The 24,601-nt window shown below is 41.2% G+C and overlaps 1 protein-coding gene, 1 long non-coding RNA gene and 1 pseudogene across 2 annotated transcripts; 1 reads left to right on the top strand and 2 right to left on the bottom strand.

Moving 5' to 3' along the window:
- Positions 1-4,789: 4,789 nt before the first annotated feature.
- LOC115742550 (desiccation-related protein PCC13-62-like) lies at positions 4,790-5,948 on the top strand. The gene is made up of 3 exons (XM_048282985.1): positions 4,790-5,130; positions 5,194-5,419; positions 5,516-5,948. The coding sequence occupies exons 1-3, from the start codon at positions 4,805-4,807 to the stop codon at positions 5,891-5,893; spliced, it is 930 nt and encodes a 309-aa protein (XP_048138942.1). The 5' UTR covers positions 4,790-4,804; the 3' UTR covers positions 5,894-5,948.
- Positions 5,949-8,063: 2,115 nt separating this feature from the next.
- LOC115732808 lies at positions 8,064-9,456 on the bottom strand (annotated as a pseudogene).
- A 1,233-nt stretch (positions 9,457-10,689) lies between these two features.
- On the bottom strand, positions 10,690-11,350 carry LOC125315955. The gene is made up of 3 exons (XR_007199297.1): positions 11,302-11,350; positions 11,092-11,140; positions 10,690-10,865 (listed from the first exon to the last, which is right to left on the bottom strand). It is a non-coding gene; the product is annotated as an uncharacterized LOC125315955 (long non-coding RNA).
- Between the last annotated feature and the right edge of the window lie 13,251 nt (positions 11,351-24,601).

Below are 24,601 nucleotides of genomic sequence, written 5' to 3'. Positions count from 1 at the left end.
CCCGGAACTTACTTGTCGAAACGGGTTTCCTAGTTTTTAAAACTTGAAACCTAAACTTTTTGCCAAGTCAATCATAAACTTTTCAATTATACCAATTTAGTCTCAAACTTTTTTTTTAATCAATTTATCAATTTAATCCTAAAATATTTGACAATTTGACAATGTAGCATCCGGCCAATTTTGATAAAAAAAAAAATCTCTGACATGTGGTCTATTCAGCACCGGCCATTCTACGTGGCATGACGGGCGCTTTGACGTGAACAATTTTTACAATTTCATTGATTTTGTAATTATTTTATTTTATTTTTTCCCTTTCTTTTTTCTTCTTTTATTGTTTTTCCAATCTTGGGCCGGTGAGGTCGCTAGTCGACCCTCGCCTAGTCTCGGCGAATTGTGCCCCGCTGGATCTGAGTGATGATCGCAGCCCTTGGCGATGGGCCCGCAGTTGGAAAAAAAAAGAAATGAAAAAAAGAAAAGAAGAGTAAAATAATCAGAAAATTTAAAAAAAAAATAAAAAATGCAAAAATTATCCACGTCGCCTCTAGTCGTGGCACGTAGAACGGCCAAAGCTAACGTGACGTCATCTCGGCAGTTTTCGATCAAAGTTGGCTAGAAGGATTAAATTGACATCAACATCAACATTACCTTTATCCCAAATTAGTTGAGGTCAGCGGTCGATGAACCTAAAAATAAATAAAACAAAAGCAAGACCGATTGAGGAAAAAGAAATAATTATATAAAAAATAAATATATAAAAATAAAAATATTTAAATATATATAGGAAAAAATGAACTAAAAAGGACAGTTTGGAACATAGGAATTCTGCTCATCTACAATGCTAATAGCTTTCCTCCACTCCGTCCTAAGATAAACCGTACACTAATCTATTTCGCACTTCATTAAATCTTGTTTTACTATTTTTTTCCAAGTAAGTTTCGGTGGACTTCTTCCTTTCTTTATGTCATGTTTTCGGTAACAAACTTCTTGATACCAACTTAAGGTTGTCGCATCCCACTCCGTTGCAACCCGCAGAGCCGTAATGTCCCAGGCCGTCTCGCCGAAGTAATATAATTAGTAGTTAAATGTTATCATGCAACGGAAGATTTCAAATCTTATTAAGTTGAAATTCACAAGTGGATTATACACATACAAATTCTCCTTTTGGAAAAGGTTTTTTTTTTTAAACGACGGTTCAAGTATTACAACAACGAGGACTATTCTCATCCTATCGGTATCCTCAACAAGTTTCGTCTTCGTCACCGTCTTCATGGCTCGATCCATTCCTTATTCGAGTATCTGAAAATTAGTCCCTTAATAGGGGTAAGCTAACAACAGCTCGGCAAGTAAAACTTCTAGCTTAATGGTTAGGCTGTCCATTCACCCATTCAGTCAAGCAAATCTTGATAAATGGACAAGCAATAGAACCTAAGCACAACAACATCTATGATCCGATGACCGAAAGGAATTCAAGATGTTCGAGGTATAATAGATAATCCTAACACAACGAACCAAAGGAGCCACGAATTTCTTCCCTCAATCTCGAGGCTGAATGCCCCAATAGCGTTGACTCCATTTCACATCCAATTGATGATTCTCTGCCAATCCCAGTTATATTTTCAACTCATTCTAATAACTTAGCAGGTAGATCTAATCACTTTAATGCCCACTTGGCTCACCACTCGAACCCGCACCTAACTTAGCAATCAATTCATACCACTTCGACATGCATATGTATAGACGAATCATGCACGGGAACGATGTGGATGGATGAATGTAACTCTCCCGGATAAGCCTTGTATTATCATGTACCCGAGTCCTTATGACTCGTGATCTTATTATTTTTGCCCGACCTATCCTTGTCGGCCTTCATGACAACTCCCCATCGTGGAATCCTCACTCCGAGGTAATCGCATTATTCTATGCGGTCCTCCTGGTGCCGGCATCCCGTCTCCCTCGGGGAACAATTGAGCTCGTAAACATTTCTGTGGCCTCAATCCCATTCACATATGAGTGTGATGAAATGCAAATGTAATGCATATGCAACCCTCTATACAAGAATGCAGGTATCAATTATTCAATCAAACAGAACCTCTTGTACTAAGGTCCATAAGTGATCGATCACTGTGCAAGCCACAATACCCATACTACAACTCTCGTGCTAAACCAAGGTCGTTCCTCTCTTGTGAATCCACACACAACCCGCAACCAACTCAATTCAAATGACCTCAATTTCATGGACGTTACCTTCACTAGCGTCAATAGCACTAATAGTACAATGTATTTGGCAGATTCGGCACCTCTCACATCTAAACCGAACCTGTTCTAACTCGTTACCGCTAACCAATGCCCAATTCCGTCAATCCACTCATGAATCATTATATCTTGACGTTCAATTTATCCATGCTAATAATAACAACAAGCAACTCAAGCAAAGCCCATCGCAACCATGGCCGAGTCCTAACCCTCACAACCAACTCGGTCCGACGTCCTTAATGAGATCTGTCCATTAAATTAATTCACTCGAACTCAAGGAAAACTAATGTACCGAGATCTAAAACTTGCAAACAGAGTTAACGTCCAACCAGTGTTCAGTTAAACGGTCCACTCGTTCGTGACCGCTTCTACGCATCGCAACTAAGTACTGATTCGTAAGAACACTAGCAACCGCATGTGTAGTTCGTCCTAGCCTCTTCGTCAACCCCCAAATTTTAGATCCTCACCATGCAAACCAATTCATCGACTGACATATCAATTTTAAACATCGATGATTCATGCTCAAATGAACGATAAATGAGTAGCATAGTAGTAAGGATAGAAGTCCACTTGCCTGAGAACATGTACAAAGAATAATGAAGTCCGAATCACGCCGGACGAATTGTGGGTCTCCTCGTCCAGCTTCTGTTTTTTCAAACTCACGAAATTATGTCCACTTTCTGGACAACCAGTCCTCATATGCACATTGCCCATGATCTTACGGTCGCGTAGGAGAAAACGGTGCTCAATTCGTCCTCCGAACGAGCTCAAACGAACTATTTTATGGTCGGCCTCCGATTCTGACTTGGATCTAGCGAAGGGTCTTGCGTTGGAGCTTGGGATGACATAGTTATCATGTTGGACGGCCTTGTTTGTAATGGTTATAATCAAGTTTGAGACTTAAATGGTGCCCTTGGGCGCATAAGAATGACTCGTTGTTTTTAGAACTAAATTAGCAAATTGTAAAAAACTTTAGGAATAATATGACATAATTAAAATATTTATGACTGAATTGATAAATTATCAAAATATTTAAGATTGAATTTATAAATCGTCAAAAAGGTCTATAAATTTTTTGATCATTTCCCGTGCATGATTTTTTTCAGCGTCGCAATAATGATTTGACCTGACCGATGGGTCTACCTAGATGAGTCGAAAGACGGGACCACATGCGGAGGTAGCAACTACCAGCATGATCCAACGCACGTCAAGTCCAAAAATCGAACGTGCAGATTTTTCCATATCTAACGAAAGATCCTCGTGACGACCTAACCCCCTGCCCGAAATTTTCCGGACGTGATAATTAAGCTCACCTTTGCTAGATAATATGGGGACAAAATTATTGAGTAGAAAAGGGGGAAAATGACTTGGGAAATTAGGAAATACACAGTCCGTCGACATCGAGAAAATTAAGTTTAACTTAACTAGGGTTATAACGTTCGCGTGGTTTGTAATGTAAGAATATTATATGAGCTTTATTAATTATTATTGTAATTTTTAATTAGTCTAATAAAGAAAAGATATACAGTTTTCTAATTAATCTAATATGGGACTAGATAGTGTGGGTCGAGTTAAAACTTATCCATAATGAGGAGGTTGGGTTATAAACTCTATAAATATAACTCAAGTCTCTCCTCTAAACCTTAATGGACAAATATTTGCACATAAGGAGCAGTTATAGAACGCAATAGTAAGGGCAGTATCATTGAAGCCAGTGATCAAGGGGATTATAGAGGAGAATCTCTTGAGGATTGGCCTTTCGTAAATCCAACATTAAGAAAGATGGATCCAAAAAATATGCGTAAATTCCTCTACTTTATAATTGTGGTTCGCATATTTAAAGGTGATAATCTTGGGTCGCTGTTTAAGATGGGTTAGAAAACTAACGGATGGTAACTTTGTCACAAATGTGCTAGTTTGTGATAAATTTGTCACGGGTGTACTAGTTTGAGATTTTTGGTGGTAAAAAAAATAATTTGAGATAAATTTGTCACATGTGTATCGGTTTGAGATTTTTATGGTATTAATCCTTACTAAAATTTGTCCATGTCGGCGGTTGCCGGTCGAAATTAGCCTGATTAACTCAATTGGCAAGACGTGAAAAAATTTTACGATTCAATTGGTAAAATTAAAATATTTATGATAGAATAGGCTAACACGCAATAGGTTTAGAATTTTTTTGGACAATTTTCTCGGACGGTACTCCTTATAAATGGATGGAACATGAGTATGGACAAGTGCCTTGTCCTTAAGCCCTCTTCCGTGCAGGCTTGCGTAAATAAATTCAAAAATAACTTTAGCTTGTTCGACTCTTTATGACTAACGACTTTTCAAATAAACTGGAAGGTCCCTTATGCAACTATAAGTTACATACTCAAGTAACCTTAGTATTAGCTAAGCGCGTGCAAATTTGGGGCTGAGGCCATCCCACGACTTTAATTTTAAATCTGACTTTCAGGTGCTTTCGTCCTGTGCTCTCTCACCACTTCACTATATAAATAGCTTATGCAATCTAATTCCGTGCATGCATTATTTCCGCTTTCCACACAGTATGAAGGCATCTCACACCAAAATGAGAAACCCATCTCCCTTGGCCTCCTTCTTCTTTCTTCTGTTTCTCTCTCACAAGGTCTCCTGCCATTCCCATTGCAGTCCCATCAAAGCCAGCGATGTCGACCGGGTGCAATTCGCCATGAACCTAGAGTTCTTGGAGGCCGAGTTCTTCCTGCGCGGCTCGCTTGGCCAAGGGCTTGACAGCATCGCCCCGTACTTGGCCCAGGGCGGTCCACCGCCGGTCGGGGGAGCGAAGGCCAACCTCGACCCTGTCACCTGTCGCATTATCGAGGAATTCGGTTATCAAGAAGTCGGCCATCTCAGGTAAAAGTTTAGCTATTTTTTCACGTGAGTATAAGCTAGTATAAACGTAGATTGATTGTGTAGGGCTATCTACACGAGGATTGGTGGAATCCGTAGGCCTCTGCTAAATCTGAGTGCCCAGAATTTCGAAGCGATATTTGATCAAGCCGTGGGTTACAAACTGCAACCTCCATTTAATCCATACAGCAATACTGTGAACTATCTCTTAGCATCCTATCTTATCCCCTACGTGGGACTCGTAGGTTATGTCGGCACCATCCCATATCTCGAAACCTACAATTCCAAAAGCGTAAGCCAATATACTCTTTGACCCTTCTCTTTAGTTTTGAACCAATTTTAATGGGCTGTCAAGTAATCTATTTTCGTTTCCAACGTGTGTATGTAGTTGGTCGCGTCGCTGTTGGGCGTCGAGTCGGGCCAGGACGCGGTGCTAAGGACGCTGCTGTACGCACGCGCGGATGAAAAGCTCGAACCCTATGACATGACCGTGGCCGAGTTCACTGGCCGTCTGTCGGGGCTCAGGAACAGGCTGGCCATGTGTGGGCTGAAGGACGAGGGCATCATGGTCCCCAAGGAGCTGGGGGCTGAGAATCGAACCACGAGCAACGTGTTGTCGGCGGATGTGGACTCACTGTCGTACTCGCGGTCACCGCCGGAGATACTGAGGATAATCTATGGCAGTGGTAGTGAATACAAGCCCGGTGGGTTCTATCCGGATGGAGGAAACGGGCGTATAGCTCAAAGTTTCTTGAGGAAATATTAAGGGATATGGTAATGAATGCTAATTGAGAATAATGAAACATTGCACTTCCTGTACTCATTACGTCCCCCAATAAATAATAAATGATTACCTTATCATATTTAACCAAGTCTATTTGTTTGTGATTTTTTTGTGATTCTCCCTTCTAATTTCGTGCTTACTTGCCTTCCAAAATGATAATAGGTAGAGTCATCTTGTAGACAAGTTAAGTAATAAAAACCTACTTACATTTTAAAAAAATCCCTAGCATCCCCGAGTTTAAGTATAAAAAGTAATCTGAGATTGACTAAATATGGCTCAAGACTTTCGTGTCTAGTTTGATTTTCGCGGACTATCCGAGAGGTGTGACATTGGCTTCCGGAAGGAATAGACTACCAAAATTAGTAAATGCAAGATAGTGATAGGGCTGATTTTCGCAAGCTGCTTGCGAGGTCGACCCTCACTCGGCCATAGCGGGGCTCGACCTCACCATTGCTGCGCGAGGATTTGATCCTGAGATTTTTCCCTTTTGCCTATTTTCCGATTCCTTGATTAGATAAGAGGGGAATCGATTTGGGTGAGAAATTGGATTTGGTCTTGTGCGCTTGTGGGTGTTCTGGGGAAGCCCTAGCAGAAGGCGCGGTTTCTGGGGGATTGTTTGATCGGTAGCTAGGGTTCGTGTGTGGCCTCGGTTTGGTTGTTCCGGCAATGAAGGGTGGATCAGATGGAGAGGATGAGGGCAGGAGTCCCGAGAAGGCGGGGAATTCCGGTGAGGGGGCGAGCAAGCTCAAGCGCTTGATGAAAGCCTTTGGGGAACGATGGTTCGATGTGAGGAACGATGAGGAATTGAGCAAGCTCCTGGGTTTTGTGCCCATTGCTAATGGAGGAGTGTTGCCCAACATTCACCAAACGCTGTTGTCGAAGAAGATGGGCATTTTTTGGTTACTGATGTGGATATATGCAGAGAAAACTCATATTGGCTACTGAAGTGTTCTATTCATGTTTCATAACTTGGACTAATGGCATCTTCACTACTTGACGTGAATTGAGATGGAAAGTGGATCTATAATTTGAGATAGTACAATTTGTGCCTTAAGGCATTGATTTTAAATTTATGTTTATCAAATAGCATTTTTTTTCAAAGCTGCATTTCAAGGTATTTTTCAATTAGAGCTGTCCAATCAATCTTTACATTTTATCAAATTTCTTTAATCTAAAGATCTTTACATTTCTATAAAGGCTGTTCCCAAAAAGCCAAACCAACCACATCCTTAATTGGATATGGATGGAATTTGGATAGCGTTCGTCTCGCTTTCGTCCTCTTTTTCCATTTTGCTTTGGTCCTCTGGGAATTGACAGCGTGATATGACGGTCCACCAAACTGTTGAGGTCGTTCCAGCTCCTACTAGATTACAAGCACGTTTTAGAGATTTGTGTTGGCAGCAAGTCCGGTGGGACGAGCACCAAAGTTTGACGGACAGACTCGAAGTCTCGGCTTGGCTCGGAAAGGGAGAGCGACGCGCTTAAGAAACGTCGATTTTCGACTTTATTAGAAGATAAGGTTGCAGATTTAACTGGTACAACTTGACACGTTTTAATTCATTTTAAAATTCTCACGACATCGATATATTCTCACCATGATATGAAAAATTATGCGAATAGACGATGCGACCTTGATGATGTAACACGAGTCCATAGCGATGAGGGGTAAAATTTATCTACTAAAATTTGTTCAGGCTATGTTTAGAAAGAGGGATATGTAAAACTTATAAAGGCATCCTTAGAACATCATGGGCTTGGTAATTGGACCCGTTACGCTTCCAGGCCCATAAAACTCCTCTTTGATCTCACTTTGGGCCAATCAATTGACCACAAATGAGTTGTCGCTTGATCTGTCATGGAAGCCGATTCTAAAGAGTTGGTCGGTTCCTGGATTATGACCCGAGCGAACGATTGGCTAGCGGGTTTGGAAGGGGTTCGGGTTGGCCTTCGCCTATCACCTAGTTATCATATCTAATCACGAGAATATTGTTACAATTATCCTAACGTGAATTGCATAATTAATATGTCAAGTCCCACCAAGCTTCAACATGAAATCCATCAAATGTAACCATCTATACTTCGACGTGTTAAACGATATGTTGTGGTAGCTATTTTATCGACGTTTTGCTCAAATCCGTTGCCGAGTTACTTCGAGACACTCGCCATTTTGATAATCAACAAAAGCCTTCATTAGGTTAGAACGATGTTTTAAGTTACTAGATACTATAAAGCCAACTAGTGGAGAGATCAATTTCACATGCTACGACATGCAACATTTCATAAACAATCTAACACGAATGATGTCAATTGCTATCAAGACACGTAACGGTCATTCAACATTTCATAAACAATCTAACGTAGACATTATGTGAATTGTTACCGCGACACATGATGGCCGTTCGATCATTTTTTTTTTCCCCTTGGGTTTGGGGTAGGAAAAGACGTTCCTTCCACCACACCAAAAAATTTCATGCCCTTCTTACCCAAGAGTCCAAGAGGATCACCGCACGGGCAAGCGAAAAATTGAAACCTTTGGAAGAAGCATGTCTAAAAATAGGTCAAGAATCTCGTGAATCGGACGGTTGCAAATGGGGCAACACCCCCGATGGACCCACTGCTCCCTCGAGAGCACACCCGACAGAAGACGTGGCCGCAGGGGATGAAAGCTGCGCCCTCGTTCCTATCCCATGCACACGTAGCACACCCAATCGCACCCCACGCCTCCTCCGCCGCCCCTCCTCTTCCTCGTCGTCCCCTTGTCCCTCCTCCGCCTCCTGCTTCAGATCCACCCCATCCGTCTCCTCGATCAGCCTCATCAACGTCTCCACGGGCTGGCCCGCCGCGGGCCCCCGCCGCCCCAGGTTGCGCTCCGCCTCGAGCGCCGCCTCCAGGTTCATCCCCGAGAGCGGTGGTGCGCGGTCGCCGTCGCGCCCCGGGACATCACTCGCGTACATAGCACGGTCGCGATCGCGCTCTTGATCTGGGTCGTCCAGCATTTGGGTGGGCGATGACTCGGTTACGACGGTGAGGATAGTGGGGGCCGATGGGGTCCACGTGGCAGCGCCGCAGCAGCCCATGCGTTTGAATCCCAGCCGTTGCTTCAGGGACTTCCACATCCTGCTCCCATTCCCACCGTCCCTCTCTCTCTCTCCTTTCTTCAGAGAAAGCAGCAGACGCTCTGGTTTTCTGATGCAGGACCTTCAAAGTTGGAGCGATAGCGTCAATGACATATTTATGTGGGGCAAATCATATGGCGTGATCAAGCGTGAACCCATGCGATACGTGGCATCAGCGCGAGCGTCTCTTCAGTTATACTCTGTGAAAAGGAATCGTTTTTCACTCTCGTTGGTCGGCTCGCGAACTGAAGAGAGAAAGGACAAGCGAACGGAGGCTCGTCTTTGCTGCCGTCCAAGCGCGAACGAGTTGGAACGTGGGATGAGAACGTTCAGAAGATGAAAACGGAAGGACACAAAATTACAGGAGGAAGAGTCGTCCGAACAGAGCACGAGAAGGTTGATACAGAGGCCTTGGGTTTGCATGGGATCTCGAGCGCTTGCGAGATGATGAAGGCGGTGCATTTCGTGAGGGGAGTTATCCGAAAGATTATGGAAGTTGCCGAGGGAGTGAGAAGAGATTAGCCAATGCACCAGCGACGACAGAGATCAAGAACGTCGCGCGTTTAATCAAATTTTTTTTTTCTAACTCTGACTCGTCATCAGGGCAAGAGATGGAGATTAAGACATCATCTCAACATTTTTCTCCTCATTTCGAGGGACAAATTGCGGCATGCACGCCAGTAGAATAGAATCTACTTGGTGGGTTCACATACGAGCACCACCCATCTAGTTTAGACGCTTTGGATAGAACTAAAACGCATGAGTCGGATCGTCTCTCCTTTTACCCCCAAGCTACTGTCAGTCGGTTTATGAACTATAGTTGTTGATTCACTGATGCCTCCTGCGTGGGTGATCCCACCTGGAAACAAAAGTCAAGAACACGATTCAAGCAAAAACCATGAAATCCGGCCCCTCTAATTGCCCGTAATTCGCTGAGTCCCGGCGTCGAACTTCTTGACGACACACAAAAATGTTGTATCTGGATTTTCGATCAGGCGATTTTTGGGACTCGTTTGGGGGATGGGGAGATTGTCAATAAAGAGCTGAGCACGCTTTTTCCTTTTCTTCAACAAATGTATTATCATAATACCGTAGGAAAATAGTTGTAGTTCAGAGCTTATGTAGTTGTGTAAATTACACTCCGCCAACGAAGAGGGCAACACGTTAGCAGCTGAGCACTTTGGCCAAAAAAGGACAAGCATAGGCACTTCAACTTCTATAGACCGACTGATAACAGAATCGCGATTGAATGATGCCGGTATGCCGGATCCAATAGCCTTTAAAGCGGAGGAAACAGGGAAATTAAGGAGGCCGAGACATGGATGGCCATGTAGCAAAGGTGAGCACGATCTATGGTATAGAATCCATCTGGTAGAGATTCGCAGAAACGCGCGCAGTTTACCATCAAACTCTTCTGACTAGATTTGAAAAGAATATCAGAGCATTCCAACATCAAGTATGTCAATTTGCTGACACCCTTGCAAATACTTGGATGGGTAGATTGGTTACCTACCCATGATGACAAAAGACGCTGGCTCTTTTCAAATTGAGCACTTAACTTTCCAAGTCTCAATGCACATGCTAATCGTGCCAATATACATGCTGCCTTGAAATACTTGTGCAGCCACCAGTTGTCCCCTCGCTGTTAGTCACGGCCAGTGTGCCCTGTCTCCCAAGGTTTTAAGTATGCAGGGGATCCTTCGTCAGACAAATACAGAGACCCATTTCAATCGCCAACTAGAAAGAAATCTCAATTATAAAGGAATCTTGTGTATACAGGTCAATGGAGGGTCCTCTGTTCGCAGGCTCCTCTAATCAAGGGCTCGCTTTGACACAATCTACATGAAGATAGACAGATGTCATTGATGCCTTCAGGCCACATGAAGCTAATGACATAAATGGACTTGCACAAAGAAATGGAGGAATCGGTTCTTATCGGATGAACTCAGTTCTACTTGTGCAGGTATCTTTATTTATGATGAAAAAGAATACTTTGACTAAGCATGAGTGCATTCACAACCGAAATTCTGACATGGTTATTCTGGATGAGAAGAGGACTCTTACCAATGTGTCAGTAGCAAAAGAATCATTGTCAGCATGCTGTTGCGTTTCCCTGCACATAATGATGCGGACAGACGGAATATCGGCAACCAAACCAAAAAATTAGACCGCAACCCAGTAACTCTTGTGAAAGTAGGTAGGTTATCTTTTGATTTCAAAGTAGAGTTGTCAACGTTGTTATGTGTTGTATAATCACAGATTAGTAGCAAGTACCTTATTTCTTTGCAACTGTCGAAGTATATGACAGGTAAAGAAGGATGAACGGCAATATAGTCCTGCGAAGTTTGACAAAGAAGTAAGCCAATGACTTCATTAGGCAAAATCAACCATGATATAAATTGCTTCTGCCCAAGAAGGGGTCGCCTCGTAACTGGTTTAAACCACAATCTCACAAGAACAAGGTAAAATGTCAGGCATACACTCTTAATTTAGCCCAGCTTCGGCAGAATCCCCCTAGACTTTATCTGGACAATCGTAATTTACCCAGGTTGACATCGCAAGCATGTACAACAGGTCCACAACCATGAAAGCATCACTGCAACATTAGGACACATTGACTGTACTTCCCTAGTGCTCCCTCAGTTTGCATTAAGTGAAGTTAAGTCTCTCCTTGATTTCTAGAAAATAGAAAGATATCAAGACCTTTGTATGCAGTCCAGGAGGAATACAATCCACTAAATTTCAAGATATTTGGGCGTAAATTAACTTTATAAACATGACATGGAATGAATGGACGCAGACATACACTGGAGTCGCTAGTAGCATCAAATGGTGATAACTACGACCACGGAAAAATCACTGCCACAGGTACTTGAGTGAGCAATGGAAGCTCAACTGCATTCACTCATGCACAAGCCTGTGACTTAAAATGAGCACGCAGATCTCACAACAGTTTCATCTCCTGTAGTAGTCTTATGTAAGAAAATACGTCGCATACCATCTCACAAGACACATCTGAATACCTCGTGACACAGGGCGAATGAAAGAAGGATCCCTTCGTGTATTAAGCAAGCCAACCTACACAAAGATCAAAAGAAAAAAAAAAGAGTGAAAAAGAGAAGGCCTTTTACCTTCCATAGTACTTGACAGGAGTTTAAAAAGAAGATACAAAACCAAAGAAAGTATCTGGAGATATCTTTGATACTAAAGCAAGTAAACGGACAAGAAAATATCACGAAAGAAACATCAATAACTCACTATGCAGAGTGGTCTGAAATTTGGGTAAGGCGAAAATGAATTATTTTGTCAAATGGCTGTGCGATCGAAGACGGATATCTTTGGTAAAGAAAGCACAATATGAGTACCTCGATTAATGCTACAGCAGATGCATCTCAAAGATCTCGAGGCTACAATCAGCGAAGTAATTGATAGGGTTTCGGCATTGTAAAAACACAGCGGAATATAAGTCTAAACCGAAACCCTAGACAAGATCCATGCGTATATTGAAATCAATCGACGTACCTTTTGCAGATCGAAGTTAAATTGACGATCAGTTATGTCCGGATTAGCGCCCCAAGTGTTGCGCCTCCAACGGTATCCACACACGCGAATTGAAGTCTCTAACGATCCAAGTACTAGCTTGCAGATCTTGGAACTTCTCCTCCTTGATTGCCTTTTTGATCACCGAGACTCTCTCAAAGATCTCACAACAGAGAATGGCTCTCTGCTTTTTTTTTTCATCCCCTCTCTAGGGTTTTTCCACGTCTTTTTATATGCGTCAATATTTACGCGTAATAAAAGAAGTGGGGCCGGGCAGCTCGGGCCCGCCAAATCGTCTATCTCCAATCGTGCGTTTCATCGTTATCTCATAACACACACAATCGCGTAGATATTTAGAATAAGAGAATAAATTAAAACCTACTTCTTAAGTAGATCAAGGCACGTAGAAAATATAAACTCGATTCGCTATTGTGTGCGACCCCGTAGGTTCACTAGACATTAGCAATGTGCCCAAAACCCTTTTGGCCCACAAGTCATAAGCGGTCTCTAGCAACACTCTACGGGAGGCCAAGATATCATACTCTCGTTATATGAGAGGGACAAATCCCATCTTGTCTACTCACATCCCTCAACACGATTCATGACATGCCCAACCATTACTTTTATAATCACCTATTACAAATGACGTTTGGTAATGTTAAAGCATGTCAATCTACGTCTAGGAAACGACGGCGGTACTCAGTCAAAGGACTATACTCTATAGCTATGATGAGAAATACTTATGACATTATATAACAATCCTACAGTATTCTCATGGCGGGTCTGTCTAATACAATGTTCTCCAACATGTATTCCATGTGATCAACTTTATATCTCTATATTCATGACCCATGAAACTTGGTCATCAATTGACGCACATGCTAGGCTCAAACACCATTGGCGTCCCAATGCTCAATGACAATTGACTAGAGACATTTAGAATATTAATATCCATTCTATTAATAGAGTTTCATGATCAAATCACGCATTTGATTATCTATTAAGGATATTCAATATTCAGGGGACTAAGATTTCGCATATAATCATATACTCAAATTAAATCGAAATCAAATATAACATATATTCTATTAATGAACAATGCAAATGTATATTACATATACTCCCACTCATATCAAGACCAATCACTAATGTGTCTAAGGCCTAAATCGTTACAATGACGCTCATGCTTAGATTGTGGAAGAGCCTTCGTCAACGGATCAGCTACATTCAACTCCGTTGCAACTTTGCACATCTTGACATCGCATCTCTCAATGAATTCTCGAATGAGGCGATACTTTCCGAGTATATGTTTGGTCTTCTGGTGAGACCTAGGCTCTTTAGCCAAAGCTATGGCCCCATTGTTGTCACAATAAAGGTCTACTAGATTCAAACTAGTAGGATTGATTCCTAGTTCTTCTATAAACTTTCGAATCCAAACAGCTTCCTTTGATGCTTCCGAAGAAGCAATATACTTAGCTTCTGTCGTAGAATCTTAATGTTGTTTCGGTTGGAACTCTTCTAGCACACCGCTCCACCATTCACACAAAAGACAAATCCTGACAGCGATCGAAAGTTGTCTTTGTCGGTTTGGAAACTAGCATCAGTGTAACCACTTACAATGATCCGTTTCTCACCTCCATAGACTAAGAATAAATCCTTAGTTCTTCTCAAGTACTTAAGGATATTTTTAACAGCTATCCAATGAGGTTCTCCTGGATCTAACCGGTATCCGCTTGTCATGCTCAATGCACAAGCAACATCGGGACGAGTGCACAACATAGCATACATGATGGATCCTACAGCAGATGCATAAGGAATCCTACTAATGCGATCCCGCTCATCTTGTGTTGTAGGACACCGAGTCTTGCTAAGACTTATGTCATGTGTCATGTGTCATCGGGAGGAAACCTTTCTTGGAGTCTTGCATATTAAACATATTGATGACTTTGTCAACATATGTACTTTGACTCAGTCCAATAAGTCTCTTTGATCTATCTCTATAGATCCCGATCCCCAAGATATAGTTTGCCTCTCCCATGTCCTTCATGGAGAAACATTTTCCTAGCCATGTCTTAACCGATTGAAGCATAGGAATATCGTTTCTAATGAGTAGTATGTCATCCACATACAACACTAGAAACATAATTGCGCTCCCACTAGACTTCTTGTATACACAAGCTTATTCTTTGTTTCTAATGAAGCCAAACTCTTTGACAGTTTTATCGAAACGGATATTCCAACTCCGTGATGCCTGCTTCAATCCATAAATAGAACGTTGAAGCTTACAAATCTTCCCAACGTTATCTAGTGATGTAAAGCCTTCGGGCTGTGTCATATACACATCCTCATCTAGGTTTCCGTTGAGGAAAGCTGTCTTTACATCCATTTGCCATATCTCATAGTCATAATATGCAGCAAACGCTAGGATAATCCGAATAGACTTAAGCATAGCCACCGGTGAATAGGTTTCATCATAGTTAATACCATGAGTTTGTTTGAAACCTTTAGCTACCAGCCGTGCTTTATGGATGTGAACTTTTCCATCCATATCGGGGTTTTCTTCTCTTGAAAACCCACTTGCACCCTATAGGTCTAACACCTTCGAGTGGATCAACCAAAGTCCAAACTTTATTTTGATGCATTGAGTCTATTTCGGATTTCATGGCTTAAAGCCATTTATCGGAGTCCGGGCCCATCATAGCTTCTGCATAGGTCGTAGGCTCATCATTTTCTATTAACAATAGATGACGATGTTCCGTTACATGAAAACCATATCTCATAGGCTCACGATGTGTTCTTTCGGACCTACGAACTATAGGCGCCACCGAAGTAGACTCTACAACTCTTTGTAGATCTAATTGAGATTCCTCATGAACTAGAACACTCTCTTGTGGCACAATAACTTCTTCGAGGTTTACATTACTCCCATCGGATCCTTTAGTAAGAAACTCTTTCTCTAAAAAGATACCATTGCGAGCAACAAACACTTTGTTCTCCGATGGGTTGTAAAAGTAATATCCTTTCGTTTTCTTAGGATATTCCACAAAGAAGCATTTATCAGATTTGGGCCCAAGCTTATCAGAGAGTAAACGTTTACATAAGCTTCGCAACCCCAAATCTTTAGAAAAGACATACTAGGAACTTTTCCTGTCCACATCTCAAATGGTGTCTTCTCTACAGCTTTTGATGGACTTCTATTTAGTGTGAAAGTAGCTGTCTCGAGTGCATATCCCCAGAAAGATAATGGAAGATCCGAATGACTCATCATCGATCGAACCATGTCTAACAAAGTTCAATTTCTCCTCTCAGAGACACCATTCCACTATGGTGTTCTAGGGGGAGTGAGCTGTGAAACAATTCCACACTCCTTGAGATGGTCATTGAACTCTTGGCTTAGATATTCTCCTCCTCAATCAGATCGAAGAGCCTTGATATTCTTGCCAAGTTGATTTTGTACTTCATTCTGAAATTCCTTGAACTTTTCAAAGGACTCGGATTTATGTTTCATCAAATAAATATATCCATATCTACCGAAATCATCAGTAAATGTAATAAAATCCTGATAACCTCCTCTAGTCGTAGAACTTAGTGGTCCACATACATCGGTATGTATAAGGGCCAATAATTCTTTTGCCCTTTCACTTTGATGAGTAAAAGGAGCTTTTGTCATTTTTCCAACTAAACAAGATTCACACGTATCAAAAGATTCAAAATCAAATGAATTTAATAGCCCATTACTATGGAGCTTGTGAATTCGTTTCTCGTTTATGTGGCCTAATCGACAATGCCATAGGTAGGTTGGATTCAAATCATTAGATTTAATCCTTTTTGTATCTATATTATAGATTGGCACATCAAGATTCAGAACATATATCTCATCCATAATATGGGCGCTACCATAAAACAATCCATTAAGATAAAATGAACAACTATTGTTCTTTATATTAAAATAGAAACCTTCCTTGTCCAAACAAGAAACACAAATAATATTCCCGCGTATAGGAGGTACATAGTAGCAATTGTTCGGTTCTAAAATCATGCCGTAAGGTAAAAGCTACATCATATGTTCCTACGGCTAATGCAGCAACTCTTGCTCCATTTCCAACGCGTAGTTCCACTTCACCTTTTGCGAGTGTTCTACTTCGTTTTAGTTTCTGCACATTCAAACAAATGTGAATACCACAACCGGTATCTAATACCCATGAAGTAGAACTAGTAGTAACATTTACTTCTATAACATAAATACCCGAAGTGGAAGTCTCACTTCCCTTCTTCTTCAGATCCTCCAAATATTTCTTACAGTTTCTCTTCCAATGTCCATTGTCACCACAATGGAAGCAGAAAAGATCGCCAGCTTGGGCTCGATTTGATCTTGGATTTAGGCTTGGGCTGAGTGCCCTTGCCCTTACCCTTGACCTTAACCGGCTTCTTAAAGCCTTTCCCCTTTTGAATCATGAGAACATTAGGGGTAGGGTCCTTCTTGATATTCATCAGCAGACTTTGAGCATCCCATGCTTAGCTCAAAGACTTATTAAGATTATGCATGTTATAGTTCATAACAAACGTGTCATAATCACGAGACAATGATCAAGAATAATGTCGATAGCCAACTCTTGACTAATGGGAGAGCCCAAACTCCAGGTTTTCAATATAACCTATCATCTTTATGACATGTGGGCTAACCGAGCTTCCACTTGCTAGCTTACACTCAATTAAGGCCTTTACCGTCCGGTACCTTTCGGTGCGTACCTGCTCCCGAAATAAAATTTTCAGGTTCATGATCATATCATAGGCATCCACGTTCTCAAACCGCTTCCGAAGGTCCGAGTTCATAGTAGCTAGCATTAGACATGATGCATCCAATGCATCATCTTTATGCTTCTGGTAAGCATTCCTTTCAGCATGGGGAGCATTAGAAGGAGGTGCCTTCTGGGGAAGTGGTTTCTCCGAAACATAATCCTTTTTCTCCCGCTTGAGAACAATTCTCAAGACCAGTCCAAGAAGTTTGAACCATTCAATTTGTCCTTCTCAAGGACGGATCGCAGTGAAAAACTTGATGCAGAGCTATTTGCCATTATCTACAACAAATATGCAAAGTGAATTGTTCATTAATATTATTAATAATAAACTCCCACTATACTTTCATAATATGTGTCCCTATAAGTATAGTGGACCAAGATCCATATTTCACCAAGATATGAGTAAACTTTGGCTTTCCGCTCAAGACTCGGTTATATAGGTAGACAACTCTTTGTCAATTGTATTGAATACAACTCTTGATTTTTTGGGTTAACATCTCATGTCTTATCCCCAAACTCTATGCCTCAAGGCTCAAAACTGTTTTGATAGCCTCGTTAAGTAAACCAATCTTGACATATGGATAACTATTACCCATCCTATCTTACTCAAATAGTTAAAGACACCTACTTTGGCAGGCCCATCTTTTGACGATTCAAGTCTTGACAGGTGTATAATTGGAAATGCGTCATTGTATTACTTAATTTTATTTGGGACTTTTGCAGTTTTATTTAGTGATGAACATATACATCTTATGGACATAAACAAAATATCACTAATCACAACAAGATACATCAATCAATGGGTTTAATAACAATTGAACAAACAATTCCATTCTCAATTCTGTTTTCACAGGAAACTAACCGTCCCCTTGAACTATCCTCGCTAGGGCGGCCGATTTCAATTAAACCGTCCTTAAGGCCATCCCTATTTCGTTTCTTCTCAATTCCCTAAACAGAATTCGTAATTCTGTTTTCTTAAAGAAACGCCTTTGGATCAATCACATTAATCCACATCAATGCAGGAATTCAAATTTGTTTCAATGTGAAATTACTCAAATTGATCATATCAATTTGTATTTTCAATTCATCTAACCCTAATCAAGAATCACTTCGGGCATACATCATATGCATCGACAATTAGGGTTTGCGATTCAACTTCAATATATCACAAGGGGCTCTGATACCACCGATAGGGTTTCGGCATTGTAAAAACACAGTGGAATATAAGTCTAAACAGAAACCCTAGACAAGATCCATGCGTATATTGAAATCAATCGACGTACCTTTTGCAGATCGAAGTTAAATTGACGAACAATTGTGTCCGGATTAGCGCCCCAAGTGTTGCGCCTCTACCGATATCCACACACACGAATTGAAGTCTCCAAAGATCCAAGTGCTAGCTTGCAGATCTTGGAACTTCTTCTCCTTGATTGCCTTTTTGATCACCGAGACTCTCTCAAAGATCTCACAATAGAGAATGGCTCTCTGCGTTTTTTTCTCATCCCCTCTCTAGGGTTTTTCCACGTCTTTTTATATGCATCAATATTTACGCATAATAAAAGAAGTGGGGCCGAATGACTCGGTCCCGCCAAACCGTCTATCTCCAATCGTGCGTTTCATCGTTATCTCATAACACACACGATCGCGTAGATATTTAGAATAAGAGAATAAATTAAAATCTACTTCTTAAGTAGATCAAGACACAGAGAAAATATAAACTCGGTTCGCTATTGTGTGCGACCCTGTAGGTTCACTAGACATTAGCAGTGTGCCCAAAATCCTTTTGGCCCACAAGTCATAAGCGGTCTCTAGCAACACATTATGACTACCTAAATATAGTGAATGTTGTTTTTCGACACAACCTAATCCACAACTAATGTTAGAGCATCAACGTTGATTAGTTCCTAGGGCGGACCGCTAACAATAATTAACCTGTACAGCCACGGCGATGTGATTTTCATTTGCAAAAATGACAAAACATTGCCAGACAAACAACAAAAACTGGCAATTTATGTGGTTCGATTTGCTCATTATCAATGACACAAAACCTTTACAGTGATGCAGTTATTCAGAAATAATTGAGAGAAGATATGAAAACGAGTGAAAAAGAGAGCGAGAGACTGGTCTAAGTGCAGAACAAAAGAGTACCCCAACTTCCGCATTAATAAGGGATTGAACGAAGTCCAAAAGGTGAGAATTGCTCAAGCAGCAATCCTATCTAGTTAATCTTCCTCCGGCTAAAGATTGATTACTTCTTCCCCCAAGATATATCAAGGGACGTCATTTCGCGTAAATTTGGTTTGGTTCTCCGGATCCCGACGATCCTGATGGTGATGCAGGATCTTACTTCATTAGCGCCGTGTGCTGGAAAAGCGATAGCCCAACCATGCTAACTGCTAACAGCCAGGGAACAATCAAAGTATTGGTGCTCGCCGCTTGATTATGTTGAGGAAGATCAGAAAAATATCGATGAAGAGCGAAATTATACAGAAGAACCGTCTCCTGGGACTCCGCTCCATTGTACTTGATCGTTAATACTTGTAAGAAAACAAAGCTCCTGCTGTAAGGCCCGCAAGGTCGTAGATAAAGGAATAAGTGTATGATTTATCTTGCCAATTTACCGAGGGCAAGGGAAAGGGCAATATTATTGATTCTTGTTCAAGCAAAAGAGCTTTTGCAAGTACATCGGCAGGTCTAGATACCACATACCAAAAAAAAACAAAACAAACAAACAAAAAAAGATCAGCTTGAGCTCACAAATTTTCCATTTGAAACTGGGCACTGCAGCTTGCGACAGAGCACGTCATATTTTTCCTTGAAAGATTGGGGAAGGCGACATCGCGATGTGCTGCCTGCACCAGAATACACTCAATTCTCGGTGGACCTCTACCTAAATGGCCTGTGTGCCATGTTACATCGATTCGCATCATCCGGTTTGAGTTGAAATGACCATATTTTGACCCGGCGCTTGCTCAAGACCGATGACCGAGCATGTGACTGCAAAAGTTAGCACCTTGAGCAAGCATTGCGCGATTGAATTACACGAACAGTGCCGTCGAATGCATGAACTGAAAGCAGAAAACCTGGTCTGATTAAAACGCCAAGTCCATTTTAGTTTCTCACGCTCTTTTCCCCTTTTCTGCTCGAAGAACTTGGGGGCCTATGATGCTTTATATGCTCCAAGTTGAGGAAAAGCAGTTCCATCTTGTATTAGCCGAGAGGACATTGTGGAATACAAACAACAAGCGGGGCAATATCCCTACGCGCTGATCACATACCCATTTGCCGATATTGCTCGATGACAGATATACATAAAAGACACCTTGTTCTATAAGAACATGTAACATTTTCTCTTATCAATTCTGATATCATATCAAAAAGAAAAGGCGAATCTTATATAAGATGAGGCAAAAATCAATCCATTAAAAATATAAAAAAACAAGAAAGAAGAAAGTTGTACATGAGCAAATAGTCGGGCACGAGTGTGAGAGTTGTCTTCGTATGAAGCCCGGCCGGGTGAACATTTCGATGCCTCGTGTAAGATATCAATGGTTGGGAATCTTGAAAGTCCTTTTCTAGGACTTGCAAGGTCAAGAAAATTTGAACAGAGCGTGGGGAGAGATATCACCATGGCGAATACATCGCAATGTTGACGGGGATGCTGCCTACGTTTTGGAGAAGAACGTGATGCGGGCGACATGGTAAGAGGACGGGCAATGAGTCGAGGAGGACGAGGAGCCAAGCATGGTTAAGAACCGAGGGAGAGGAGGGAGCGGACGATGTTAACAGTATGACCTATGCCTCCATTCCTGCAATCGGCAAATGGAGAAGGAGTTGCAGACGGAGGAGTTGGAAAAGGGGAGGAAGGAAAAAGGAAAAAAATAAAAAAAGAAAATAAAAAATAAAAAATATCTTTAAAAAATTTTAAAAAAATTATTATATTTTTATTACATAAAAAGTATTTTAACAATATTATTTTTTACCAAATTATTGGAACACGTATTATATGATTTAGTTAAATATATAAATATTTAAGAAATACGGATTGAGTATGAGTGGGGTATGATTCATTAGATTTGTACTGTGTAAAAATGGGTCAAAACAGGTTATATGAGTCGGACTATATTCGAGACCATCCACCCGTTTACATCTCTAGTCGCACCTTCTTTTAACATGGCTTAAACTTTCATAAACGGTTTGGAAATCATCTCATGAACGCAAAAAGAAAAAAGGGGGGGGGGAGCAAGAAAACTTGGTTTGTTCTGAGCGTGCCTGTGAAGTTCCCTCAGTATATCTGCATGATGCACCTGTACAAAGATTAGGCGAACAGCACATGTTCGATTTTCTCTGTCATGACAATCTCATGTTTAATCCATTATTAGCATGGACTTAGACTCGAGGATTACCCGGCCGATCCATGAGGAGCTAGCAGGGCTTTTCGTGGGCCCCCAAAATGATTTCCTTGCGATAGAAAGAAGGTAAGGAGTTGTTCTCCATTCATGCTCAAACCCGACTTCTGACACGGTTTCGTGTAGATATTAACCCTTTTAATTAGCATCACGCATTTTTCCGCAGAAGGGTGTTGATCTTGGAACACTTCTAAGGATCTTGGATAACAAGCAGAAGAGAAAAAAAAAAGGGAGGGGGGGGTTGTAAATCTCACCCCGTGATCATAAAGCTTTTAAATTTCGGTGTTTTTCAATATTTTACACAAGAAAAAACGACAAAAAAAATTACAATGAGTTCCAACCTGTTATGATCCTAGAATCCGTCTATCGGAAAGATCACGGGGCTGCCCTTTCATGTTAATGCATGAAGAGCAAAGGCAAAGGGGAACAAAAAGCTTCCAAAACGAGAAGGAATGGTTGCGGGCTAGAGTTGATCGCAAAATGGGGATAAAAGCTAAGCTTCGCAATGAGCCAAAGTGGATTAAGTTTCTTTTGTGGATAAGCTTGGATCGCAACAATCGTGATTTCGAACGACAAGAATCGATCTCAATTTGGTGTGTCCTCAGAACCATCTCATGCGTAGAGGAAAAAGCAATTAAAGGGAGAGGATCTGGTCCTGCATCTCTATTCCCTTGTTCGTGGACTTGACTACCCGAAAATTCTCTCGAGGTCAAGCCTTAAAAAAAATTAAATTTATCGCAATTTTAACAATCCAGCTCTAAACCTTTTTTTTTTAATCAATTGAATCCTGAAACTTCTGCATTTATGTCAATTTAGTCCTTTCGAGCAGGTTTTGGACCGCCGACACTAACGCATACAATTTTTAATGATTAAAAATTTTATTTTCTTCTCCTTCTACCTCCAACCTGTCATCGGATTGGTCATCGGCCATTAGCGAGTGGGCAGTCGACCTCACCCAGCCATGTTGGCCCTCGTCTCTAGCCGGTCACCGTGAGGAAGAAGGAGAAGAATAAAATAAATAACTAAATTTTCTAAATGAGTTAAATACTATGAAAAGTTTTCACGCCAGTGCCGGTCTGGCCAAAGTTAGCCGGATGGATTGAAATTTTTTTTTTTTTTTTGGGTCAAAGAATCGATTGAATTGGTACATGCAAAAGACTCATGACTCACTTCGTAAAAAGATATTTAGAACTGACTTGTCACGATTGTAATAGATTTAATGACTTTTTTTAGTAATTTTTCCTTTTATTTGAAATGCGCAATTCCCTACAATGCATTAGAGGCTCGAGCTGACTTAGAGGGGCTCCGGGAAAAATCGCGCATTGTCACCATGGATCGGTGAAGGAAGCCCATCAGAATACGTGATTCTCTCTCGATCATAATTTTGCTTTCTAGATCATTAGACGCCAGGAAAAAACAGAAAAAGAAAAAAGGTACTCCTATTACTCTAAGATGAAGAAATGTCTTTGCATGATAAGAGTATGAAATGAGTTTAGATACATAGGAAAATACATGGGTGATCGATTTTCTATCTAATCCAATCCCATCCCACCCGAGAAGTAGGAACCAGACCGGATGATCTTGGGATCGGATTGTCCGATTTGGTTCTTAGGTGGTCCAATATAGAACTGGTATGTTATTAAGGGGGTTCATACAAACTTAATTTTAACATGCCAATTAAAATTATGTTTACATTAAGAAATAAAAAATAATTAAAAAATAATCATTCCGTTTCGCCCAGTTTGGTTCTCCCATGTATTCGGAATCAAAAGGGGAAGAACCCATCTCAATTTTAAAAGAAAGAAGGTTGACAAAACTAGATCGAAAATCACCCGTTCAATTTTATGGGTCTAATTACCATGAATTCTTAGACCAGTTCGGTTCGATTTGATCCCAATGGTTTCCAAATCGATCGATCTACCTGCGCACCCTTAGCGAAACAGAATCACAAGGAAACAAAAACGGACTGCGAAGTAAACTCGCCAGTGGACCTCCAAGGCTCAAATCAGGCCTTATGAAATCCCTGGGCCTCAGTTATGAGTCGTGGACCCAAGAGCGAACCGCTCCATTTTTTACAATTTTGACATCTAACAGAAGTATAATCGTCGAAGCCTACACGATTGTGATGCGTAGTCGAGCCATTCGAGTGCTCAGCGGATTTGGAGGGAGGGGTTCAAACGAAATTAGAATACCCCTCCATTCGACCAAAAAAAAGGTTTGGTCTGGTGGTTATTGTTAAGCCGAAACCACACTCTTGACTAGACTTTTGAGTACTTCATTAAAAATTTAGTGAATAGATCTTTTTGGAGGCAATATAGACTTTCTGGAATAGGCGAGGACTCTGTTTGTAGTCTGGACAAGATGGCGTTTTTACTGGTTCAAAACGTATTCGCGAAAACATACATCGTTAGCATTGGAGTCAACCTAAAGCTCAGTCGGAAATGTCTAATCATAATCAAATCAAATCAAAATAAATAATCCGCGACGATTTGGAAATTCAGCCTGTTCTTTTTGCCTTTTCAATTTTGCCAAATCACCTCTATTTACTAGCCTCAGCAGCTCTTAACTTTTTTTTTCCTACCTTTTTCTCGGACAATGTTCTCCCAACGGACTCTGATCTCGCCGGCCCTAAGGTGAGTCTCCCATCTCCAATTTCATCGAAGCCTCTGACCGAAAACTTAGGTAAAATGAAACTTGCGGGTCTAGGTCCGTTTTGCTTTCGTTCGGTACGAGGACTCTATTTATAGTACAAGATGGGTTCTATCTAAAAAACGTGCGTCTTAGAATTGGTAGCATAGGTCGTTGTTGTAGTGCAAATCTCTAATC

This window comes from Rhodamnia argentea, chromosome 7, assembly GCF_020921035.1.
Source record: "Rhodamnia argentea isolate NSW1041297 chromosome 7, ASM2092103v1, whole genome shotgun sequence".
In the NCBI taxonomy this organism is placed as follows: Eukaryota; Viridiplantae; Streptophyta; class Magnoliopsida; order Myrtales; family Myrtaceae; genus Rhodamnia; species Rhodamnia argentea.
Note: the sequence above shows the minus strand (reverse complement) of the source record. Positions and strands in the feature narration are given on the sequence as shown.